Below are 11,021 nucleotides of genomic sequence, written 5' to 3'. Positions count from 1 at the left end.
TGACCAGCTGTCCACTCCTTTATATTATTGGCCACGCGGTGGGGGCCGTTTTGCTTTTTTGGATTTTTAGTTTTTTTCGACTATTTCACAGTATTTTTTACTTACTGCGTACCTCCGAGATTTTCCACTTCGCGTCAAATGTAGTTTTAATGCACTGCAGTTTCACTACATTTGTATATGTATGTACATACATATGTACATGAACAAACATGCGATAGAAAAGGTAAGTTCATCTATGTACATATGTATGTATATGTAGTTGGTTTGTTCATGCCTTGCACACGTTGAGCCCATTTCCATTACATCGGCCAGTTGGTTTTGCACCACATGAAGCGTTCAGATACGATTAAGGACACATTCTGAGTTCATGTTGATTGTTTGCTGAATCGTGAAAGGACTTTTTCCACAACGCAGACTGCACTGCGGATGTTGTATTTTCATTACGATTAAAATATAACGTCTAGTACTTTTTTATTTTAATTGAATAAATTCGCAAATTGTGTTCGTAATACATTTATTTATTATTTCTACAAGGAGTCTTGCACATACATAGGTTCAGTAAAGAGTTAACCTAAGTAAAAAAACTCTACTTAGTTAAAAAGTAATATTTTTTTAAGCATTCAGTAGAGCTTAATTTATATTAAATATTTGAAAACGTGTTCTGACTGTAGCTGGCTGTGCAGGGACTAGTGATATTATGTAGAAAGTTCTATAAGGCTTCAGGATTACAGTCAGACCAACATTAGATATACTTTCTTACCTAAAATCGAATTATTAATATTGTTTTAAATGTTCAGAATCGCTTTTACCAACTTTTTGTTATGCACCAGTAGCCATATCGAAAAGACGCTGGAAACTAATTGGTTTTTACAAGCTTTTATTTAACTTGCTCTATATCTATATGGATGTACTATGTATGAGGGTTAATTTTAACATTCGCATTCGCTTTCGCATTCGCAATAATCAATGCCGAGCTTTTGCGAATGCGAATGTTGTGCAAGTGCACCGATAAAACGGATATCTGGCAAACAAAGTGTCAAATTGTAGCCAATATTTTTGGCCTGTGGTCGTGTTACCCGGGCGCCGCACATGGAAATATTTACGTAAAAAGCTGGTCAAATGTCATATAAACAAACCTTGATAAAAGTGTCTCTAAACATATTATTTCTTAAGCTATATACCTGAGCTATCAATGGGCAGTCATATATGTTCTCACTTCTACTTGACCTTTGACGTACGTCAAAGGAACATTGTCCTTTAAATAATATTCTTTTTTTTCTGTGCTTTAAATGCCTGAATTGGTTTCTTTCTTCATTATCAAAAACAGTAATTTTGTTTACTTGTTGGGCAATGTTTTCTTCATATACACTGGATCCTTGGCTAAAAGCTTCTGTGGAAAAACTCTTCCACCACGTCTTCGTTCTTTGCTATTTAAAATCGAAGAGTAAGCTCCTGCAATAGGGATTATCAGCAGAAGTGGTAAACGTATGGCTATAAAGAGAATCGATGCTCAAATAATTAAAAAGCTATAGGTCTGACCTTAATTAATTAGATAAGAAATGTTTATAAAAACAATAATATTCTGATCCGATTCGGCTGGCAGCCACGACTTTGAAAACAGCATTTTGTTCAAAATTTTCATTCCTAATAATAATCTATTTTCCATATCCACTATGTAGCTCGCTATAAGCACAAATTTTTCAAACTAGTCGCAGAAGGAAAGTATTAAAAACTACTATCAAAAAACGCTGATGACGTTACAGCTTCGCCAAATTTTGAAAAAGCCAATGGAATGAGAAAGAAGAATTATTTTTAAAAAGTTTAGAAAAACCTGACACTTCTGGTTTGACTTGTAAGCGGTGTTTAAACAACGATCTCGCCATTATCCTAGATTCTTCAAGTGAAGATGAAAGTTAGGAGGATACATCCGACATTTTCAGCCCCGATGCAATCTCATTACATTTTATTAAATAAGATAATAATATTCCAATTTTTAGATCCAAGTACTAAATAAAATAAACATTAAAAAATATTTTTTTATTAACCTACATAACTTAATACATACCTAATTAAATTTTTTCTTAAAAATACTTGACATCCGCATCAGAGGATGTTAGCTGTTAGACATCCGCATCCGCATTCGCATCCCCATATATGTATGTATGACTGTATGTATGTTTGTTTGTTTGTTACGGTCAAATCTTGCAATGAATTTTTGACATATTTACCGATGACTCAGAGATTGAAACTTCACAGTTGGCTCAGAACCCGATAATAATGCAATCCGATAGGTGGCGCAGGACACGGGATATTTGAAACCTCGTACTTATAGTCCGATTCGGTCCATATTTTGAACGTATATTAACTACATGAAAAGGAATAACTCCACTAAAATTTTTGCCGATAGGTGGCGAACAAGCTTATATATTTGGTAAACCAGTAGTCCGATTTCGTTCTTATTTAGAAAGCTTGCTTTAAAAATACTTGTTTTTACAATTAACTTATATTTATTATAGTACAAAATCCAGCTTCAAACCTTCGCAGCCTTCTTGAGTGTTATTTTAAACAAACCATTAGTAAAAATATTTCAAACGAAAATACTTATTATCCAAAATGTCAATGTTTCCTACAGGCAACATCGCACATGAACGAGTTAACACGTAACGAGTAACAATACTGTATCAAATCGGACTTATAGTGCGATTTATTGAAATAAAAATTTCTATTGAGCATAATTTATAACTAATTACTATATACGTATATCTATCTGAGTACAAATTACGAATATAAATTTTGTAAACTATTGCTCATACAAAAAATTATATCCCAAATAAAGGAATACGTTTTTAATCTTAAAAAAAAATATTAGTACATAAAAATAATAATTACAGAAAATATATCGATAAAAATAACTTAATGGCGACATTTATCCGCAAATATTACCATTACGTCTCCCTTCTATTAATTTTTTAAATTCATTTTATGCAAATCTCTAGAAACAGCATAGCATATTCCAACATGCGAATGAGGAATTTTAAAAATAGTAATAAATTTGTTTGTGACTTTGATGTCGCTAAACCGGCTAATAAGAAATTTAAGTGCTGCTTATGCAAATTTTATGAGGCATTAAAAAATATCAAAATACAGTATTCAAACGATGGATTCTACTAAAATTTAAATGAGGCAAACTTTGGCAAGCCCGACATTTAAAAGCAATATTGAGATATGAAGCAAAAGCGAAAGGGCTTGAATTTCAATATTATAATTGTCAACTCAGGTTGAGTTCTGCAAAATAAATACAATTATTAGTTTTAACTTCAAATATAATAGTATTTAGACGTGACTAAATAAACCAGATAGATGTTTGAGTTTCAAAAAGTATACGCATGTATCCGTTTTCTGTCATTTTGGACCAAAATTTAGCACTGTACTGAAATCAGTATTTCTTTTCTTAAGTTAGCTCTCAAGTTTCTTTTATACCCTTTTTCACCTTTAAATACTGGCTGCTTAAGGGAAGCGTTAAATGGAAAAGCATGTGCAAAATATAACGTTTAAATTAACACCATTTAACAAGTTAATTGGACTGCGATTTTTAGTTTAAATTTTGATAACAACGGAGTTCAAAAAAATAGTCTCCTCAAGTCTTATTTAGTTACAGCTACTTCAACTTTTTTATTTAGTTTGTGATATCCGTTTCTTTTTTAAGCTTTCGTAATTTTTTTCTTGCGTTTTTTGCAAAGCTTATATTCTAAGTTATTCGATTTAGTTCAAAGACCTCACAGAATTAAGATCCGTATAGCTTGAAAAATTTTGTTGGATCATCAGAGCCTCCACAAATGTACAAGAATTATATCACGGATTTGTATCAACTAACAGAGGCGTAACTATAGGGCGGCAAGGATTGCAAAATGCCACAGGCCCCCGATCCGAGAGGGCCCCGGTCCAAGAGACCGCGAGCTCATAAATAACCGTACATTAAAAAAAAAAAACTAAGTACTTAAGGTTATAAATTTTTTAAATACTTAAAATCAATTAAATTGGGGCACAACTAAAGACCATATAGATATACTTTATTTTATCGTGTCCTGCTTTCCTGAAGTATGTACTGCATTAATGTTTCTTGTTCCAACTCCTGTGAATACAGCTAGTGCTTAACGATCATTTTCGAAATTTAACCCTTTCCGGTCAAATCCGTCCCTGATGAATATAATTTTTTTTCTTAATTATAAGGATCGTAGAGCCTCATAATACCAAAAGAAAAGAAAAAATATTCAAAACTCGTTTTGGGTAGCTATCAGGGCTACCTCAAATTTGTGCAATATATTGTACAAAAGTGCGAAAAGGAGTAAAAGCACTCAAGAATCTCAGTAAATATTTCACTAGGTTTGACGGAATAAAACTTTACTTCATTAAAAATTAATATTTTATATCTTTCTAAGTATCTTTAGTTAAGATTTGGGAACAAGCACGACAAAAACCACCCTAATTGCTTGTTCATCTGCAACCTTTGCGGACGTTTGTACAATATATTGTACACGACACTTGCAACCTTTCAGTGTAAATGTACACTATATTCTAAATTTTTTTTTGACCACTCGGAAAAAATTTTTAAATCATGATAGTTTAATTTTAGCATTTTTATATGAGGAAATGCTTTTTATATTTCTGTGCCATGTGCTTTTATTAGCGATTTTACTTGACTTTCACGTATTTTTTTGTACAGTAAATTACCACAACTTGCATGTCACTGGAATTTTATAAAATGGTCTATTTTTAAATTAAATTCTAAAAATATTTTTGAAACGTTTTCGATTTTGAAATTTACGTAAACTATTCGGGGCATTCCCAATCTTCATAAAGTTTAATTTGTTTTCAAAAATATTAATAAGATGTTTAGTAGCACGCATCCAATGTTACAAAAAATTAAATGTACAATATATTGTACAAATGCAGGGAGAGGGTTAAATTAATAAAATCCTATTTGAGAAACTCTATGGGACAACACAGGCAAGGTTACTTGGCTATTCTGTCTATTGAAAATTCTATGGTTTTATCTTTAAACTTTCATGATGTTATAGATTATTTTGCGGAACAGAAAGCTTGGAGAAAATAATTTTATTAATAAAGGCGTAAGCACTCGAAGTTTTACCAATTAAAAATGCTATAATTTTGTCTTCTCCTTTTTTTAAGTCGGTTAAAAATATAGGTATAACGAGGTTTGTAGAATTTTAGTATTATTTTGCCCAATTTTCACTAGAGATAGAACGACAACTATAATATTACAAAAAAATATTATTTGAAACCTGTTATGTTGAAGCAACACCAAATACTGTCAGTGGCGGATGCATAGCGGGCATGATTCGGTGAATCATGTTAGATGTCATACATACATATGTGAGTGTAGGTTAGGTTAGGTTAGGTTGATGTGGCAGTCGGTTCAATTTACCAACTCACTTAGACCTTTTGAAGGTCCATTGTGGTACCACTGCAGAACACGGGAACCTCGGTGACTATTCTTCAGAGAACCAATTTGAGGCTCTTATAAAGCGTAGAATCGGTTTTATTCCTACGCGTGATAGTTCCGTAAGAGAGCTAAAGAAGGGCCTGCCTAAAAAGCTTGCTCTCCTCTTGGCCAAAGCTGGGCAGCTGCAGAGGAAGTGCTCTACGGTTTCTTCCTCTTCCTCATCTCTGCAACTTCTGCAATATTCGTGGGAGAAAATTCCTAGTCTTGAAGAGTGCCTGCCAAATAGCCAGTGACCGGTTACACAAGCCGTGACCTTCGCAATGTCCTCTCTTGAGAGGCACAGCAACTCTTTCGTCTTTTTCTTTTCTATTTGCGGCCAAAGCAGCCTGGTTGTTCTACATGTGCCCTCCTCTAGCCATGACCTGTTGGCCTCTTGGATCATGCTATTTCGAAGTTCTAATTTGCAGGTTGCCATGGGTATCCCAATAGTGCCCCTGTTTTCACATAGGGGTAGATTCGTACCTTTCCTGGCTAGCTCATCAGCCCTGCAGTTTCCTTCAATATCTCTGTGTCCCGGAACCCATATGAGGCTGACCTTGAACACGGTGCTAATATCGTTTAGAGCTGCGAGGCATTCCTGCGCAACCTTCGACCTCAGCATTACCATGTTCATTGATTTAATGGCCGCCTGGCTGTCCGAGAAAATATTAATCGTAGTCTTCGTTACGGCATGTGTACTAAGGTACACAGCCACCTCTTTTATGGCTAAAACTTCTGCCTGATAGACACTGCAGTGGTCCGGAATTCGGACGGATAGTTCCAGTCCTAGTTCCTTAGAGAAAACTCCGTAGCCAACCCTATTGTCTAGCTTGGATCCATCTGTGTAAAAATTCAATTCCCCCCGTCTCCATGGTCTTGGCGTTTGCCATTCTCCTCTAGACGGGATGCTCGTCTTAAAGAGCCTATTGAAGATTGGTTTGGGAGCGGAGTAGTCGACTTCTTGGTTGTAACTACCCAGAGTGTGAAGTATGGAAGCGTGACCAAACCGCCGATCCTTCCATAGCACCATACTTCTTAGTTTGAGCGCTGAATCGGCGGCCGCGTATTTTCCCACCAGGTTTATTGCGGGTAAATTGGTAATCACCTCCAGCGCCTTATTTGGGGTGGTCCTTAAGGCACCCGAAATGCATAGAAACGCTGTTCTTTGGACCTTACTCAATAGTTTTAGGTAACTTGCCTTTTGAGTTGCTGGCCACCATACAAGTATTCCATATAAGAGTATTGGCCTGACCACCGAGGTGTATAGCCAGTGTGTAATACGAGGTGTTAGCCCCCACTTGATTCCGACCGCTTTTTTGCATGTGTATAATGCAACGTTGGCCTTCCTTACTCTTTCCTCTATATTAGGTTTCCACGTTAGTTTCCTGTCTAATATGAGTCCTAGATACTTAACATTCTCCTTCAAGGATATCTCCACACCCAAAAAGATTAGCGGGGAGACCATGGGAGGCCTGTGTTTCCTTGTGAAGAGAATTGCTTCGGTTTTCTCGGGGTTTACTCCGAGTCCCCTACTCTCTGTCCAGTTCCTAAGCGTGGCCATGTTAGAGCGCAGAATCTCCATTAGGGTATTTGGGTATTTGCCTTTGACGGCAATTGCCAGATCGTCAGCATATGCTGTGACATGGCAACCCCCCCTCTCTAGTGCCACCAGCAGAGAGTTCACCGCCAGATTCCAGAGAAGAGGGGAGAGAACCCCTCCCTGGGGAGTGCCTCTACAGACCTTTCTGCTTATTGTGGTGTTGCCGAGCTTAGCGGTTACCGTCCTGCTGACAAGTATAGACTCGATCAGCACCGCCACATTCTGGTCAACTCCAAGCTCTTCTAAGGCACCCGTTATGGCGCTTGCGTTAATATTGTTGAAGGCGCCTTCTATGTCTACAAAGGCAACCAGAGCGTACTCTTTGTCGAATAAACTTTTTTCCACCAACCCAACGAGCGAGTGCAAGGCGGTTTCCGTGGATTTGCCTTTCGTATAGGCATGCTGCGCTGGGGAGAGCCTACTTGTTGGTATCACGCCCCGTACATAATCATCCACTATCCTCTCTAAAATTTTGAGAAGGAAAGACGTAAGACTGATGGGTCTGAAGTCCTTAGGGTTGGTATGAGAGGACCTGCCCGCCTTGGGTATAAATGAGACTTTTGTCTCTCTCCAGCCTAGCGGGATGTAGCCCATGTTAAGACAGCTTCTTATAATAACCACAATGAACGGAGAGATAGTACCCCGTGATTGCTGTAGCTCTACCGGGTGTATTCCATCAAGTCCCGGTGACTTGTAAGGACCAAAAGTCTTAATAGCCCATTCAATTTTTTCGTTTGTAATCAGTCGGTTTCCCAGATCAGATAGCCCCCCTTCATTCTGGGGGTCATTAGGTTCCACCGGCTTATTTCCAGGGAAGTGTGTGTCCAGGAGGAGACCTAAAGATTCCTCGCTCGTCGTAGTCCATGAGTTCCCTTGACCCTTGAGATAGCCAAGGTTGCATGGCGACTTTGCAAGAATTCTTCTTAATCTGGCCGCTTCCGTGGTTTCCTCAATTCCCTTGCAGTAACTTTGCCAGGATTTACGTTTCGCATTTCTAACTGCTTTTTTGTATACTTTCAGATCAGCCTTGTAGGCTTCCCAGTCCTCTGCTGCTCTCGTGGCTTTGGCCTTGTTGAACATTGACCTATTAGATTCACGTAACAAGGATAATTGTTTCGACAACCAAGGTGGTTTGCTTTTTCCCCTGTATCGAACAACCGGGCACCCGGCTGACAAAGAACTATTCATGGCTTTAGTAACCTGATTAACCAACCCCTCCAGCTCCACCTGCGTGGCGGGGTCTCGGGGAGGTATCTTTGGCAGTAAAGTCCTTAATTTATTATTGTAAACCCCCCAGTCGGTATTTCTAACATTTCTGAACTCCCTTACTTGGGGGGTCTTAAGATCTATTTCGAATTCAATATAACGATGGTCAGAATACGATTTTTCCTTCAGTACTCTCCATCTCTTGATTTTATGGGCAAACATGTCTGAAGCCAGGGTTATGTCCAAAACTTCCTCTCTACTCTTTGTTATGAAGGTCGGCTCTGAGCCTAAATTCAAGACACTTAGTTTGTTCCCTAGAATGAAGTCTAGTAACGACTCACCTCTAGCATTCGTGTCCGTACTCCCCCACATCAAGTTGTGGGCATTAGCGTCGCAGGAGGCAACCAGTGGTTTGTTCTTGAAGGCTGCTTCCTCGGCCAAGGTCCGAAACCCGTCTGGTGGCACGTCCTTGTCATGGGCCATGTAGGCAGAGGCTACCCAAAAGCTGGTTTTGTCCAGCTCAATGCTTGCCACTACCAGATCGCCGTCACTAAGCTGTGGGAGCAGGAAGATGTTTAAGTTGTTCCTTGCTAATATGCAAGCTCGAGTCTTACCTGCATTTTGTGCGGCAATAAGCTTAAAGCCCTTCATCCCAAGTCCGCAGATTTTATTGCCGTGTATCCACGGTTCCTGGATGAGGGCAACGTCGAGTCCACCGGCAGCCAGGCGGACCTCAAGGTTCGCAGACGCGAGTTTAGAGTGGTGGAGGTTGATCTGGATCAGCTTCATCAGAATCTGTCCGTTTTACCTCCACCATCGTGACATCCACGTCCGCCTCTTCGATCTCCTCACCCTCGGTGTCATCGGCGAGGAGGTCTTCTTCATAAAATAATGGCCCCAATCCGGATAGCCTCTCCGAGTCAGATGAGCATTGGCTGCTGGGCAACCCTTCTTCACCACCGCTGCGCAGGCCGGACTTGTCGCTCTCCTCACTAAGGTCCAAGCTCGGCTCGTCGCTGCGGTAGATTCGAATGGTTGCGTCATTGAACCCGAATCTCACCGTCCAATCCTTTTGCGCCAGTGGGGCTAGCGATTCGGCGTTGAGGATCAGCAACACCTGCCTTCTATTCTCTACTGGCTCCTCTATCTTCCCTACCCTCCAATTATGACTTGGCAGGTCCTTATTACAGGATCTGAAGATCCGCTCAATTCTTTCAGGCTCGGCGGGTCTGGCCGGAATCCAAACTCGAGCCCTCGGTCTGCTAGGAATGTCTTCCTTGTTGACGGCCTCGAGCTTGGCTCCCGGCCAAACTTCACCTACCTTACTAACGGCCAACCTATAGAGCTGGGCTGACCTATGGTCCTCGCAGGCGATGAGTTTAGCTCTACCCTGATACCATCCGGAATCATGGCAGAGAGGAGGAGGTCCAGGATTTTCGTCTAGGACTTGGAGGTAGATTTCGGCAATCGCTTCCTCCACCAACCTCCACTTCTCTTTGGGGATAGTCCCTTCCTCCTCCCCTCTGTCGACGATTGCCAGTACCTCACCGCCTCCCTTCACTACGTCCCTGAAAGTGGGGTATTTATGGCCACCTGTTCTTGGTCTTTTGGTGACCCCACCCCCTGCCTGTTCAGCAGACCGCTGCCTTTTTGGAGCAGCGCCTGCCGGTCTTCCCAAGCTGGCTACTACTCCCCTCGCCCACTCCAGTGACCTAACCTGCTCCTCCGTGAGCTGCTCTGTCGGCAGGTCCCCGATCTTGTTCACGACCCTCATGGCCGCCTTTTTGTCATAATAGGCCTGCTTCGAGGGGCGGACATGTTTAGCCGACCCCCCCCAGGCCTGTGTTTGCAACTTTCCTCGAGCTGCTCGGAATGTCGGCGGCATCCTGCCGGGTTATTTTCGAAGCAGGTGCCGTACCCCGCCCTTGGGTTGAGGTGTGTGTGGATTGGGGTCTGACTTCCCTAGGCGGAGCTGACGCTGCAGCTCCAGCCATGAATCGGTTGGAGACCGGTTTGCCCAAGCCTCCACTCCCCCCTCTGCCTCCTATGGTACTCGTACCAGGACCAGCCCTACCGCTTAAGCCCCCTCTAACTCCTGTCACTGGCGGTCCGATAAATGCCCTGCTCGAGGCTGTAGCATTAATTGGAGCCACCCCTGTCGGTTTTTTTGGAGGGCCGTCCTCCTTGTTGTGTTGTTTTTTTTTGTAATAAATTGCGCTCATAATTTTGGTCCCACGAGTGTCGGACAATGGAGGTCCGCCCGCACAGAGGTCCGTGTGCGCAGGTAAGGCTTGATAGAACCGAGGTCGCCAGGTATCCGGAGCACTCCGTTCGAGACTGGGCTATTTGTTAATCTGGGTCCCCAGCCAGGCTGAACATCAGCACGGGTCGTCTAACACCTTGTTCCAACCCAGAGCTTTTTTAGAGAGGTTTGCTCCTCCATTACCTCCATAGGCCACGATCAAAAACCATTTCCATATAACTTAGCTATTGAGGAGCTTAAGCACATAGCACTGATTTCTGATCTTAGCTGGACACCATTCTGACATCGTACAGAACCTAAATTGTAGTGGCCATTACCAGTCGGCACCCTCGTGGAGGGTTCAGCCGGAGGATTTTCGCCGACCATATGTGAGTGTAAATATTCATATTAATTTAAAAATGCCCCAATAGGACATTAGAGCGGCTCATGACAAATCTAAATTTAAAATT

The 11,021-nt window shown here is 41.1% G+C and overlaps 1 protein-coding gene across 1 annotated transcript; it reads right to left on the bottom strand.

Moving 5' to 3' along the window:
- Window positions 1-3,273: 3,273 nt before the first annotated feature.
- LOC118738351 lies at window positions 3,274-9,015 on the bottom strand. The gene is made up of 4 exons (XM_036469273.1): window positions 8,924-9,015; window positions 7,745-8,864; window positions 7,284-7,567; window positions 3,274-3,285 (listed from the first exon to the last, which is right to left on the bottom strand). The coding sequence occupies exons 1-4, from the start codon at window positions 8,927-8,929 to the stop codon at window positions 3,274-3,276; spliced, it is 1,422 nt and encodes a 473-aa protein (XP_036325166.1). The 5' UTR covers window positions 8,930-9,015.
- Between the last annotated feature and the right edge of the window lie 2,006 nt (window positions 9,016-11,021).

Source organism: Rhagoletis pomonella, unplaced genomic scaffold (genome assembly GCF_013731165.1).
Source record: "Rhagoletis pomonella isolate Grant_MI unplaced genomic scaffold, Rhpom_1.0 Rhpom_scaffold_00004, whole genome shotgun sequence".
Classification (NCBI taxonomy): Eukaryota; Metazoa; Arthropoda; class Insecta; order Diptera; family Tephritidae; genus Rhagoletis; species Rhagoletis pomonella.
This window is presented reverse-complemented; position numbering and strand designations above follow the sequence as displayed.

Excerpts from the sequence above, each read along its gene's own strand:
- LOC118738351 (XM_036469273.1), bottom strand. Across the intron at positions 7,568-7,744 it reads AGAGCTACAGCAATCACGGG|AGAGGATAGTGGATGATTAT; the intron begins GTACTATCTCTC and ends TCAAAATTTTAG.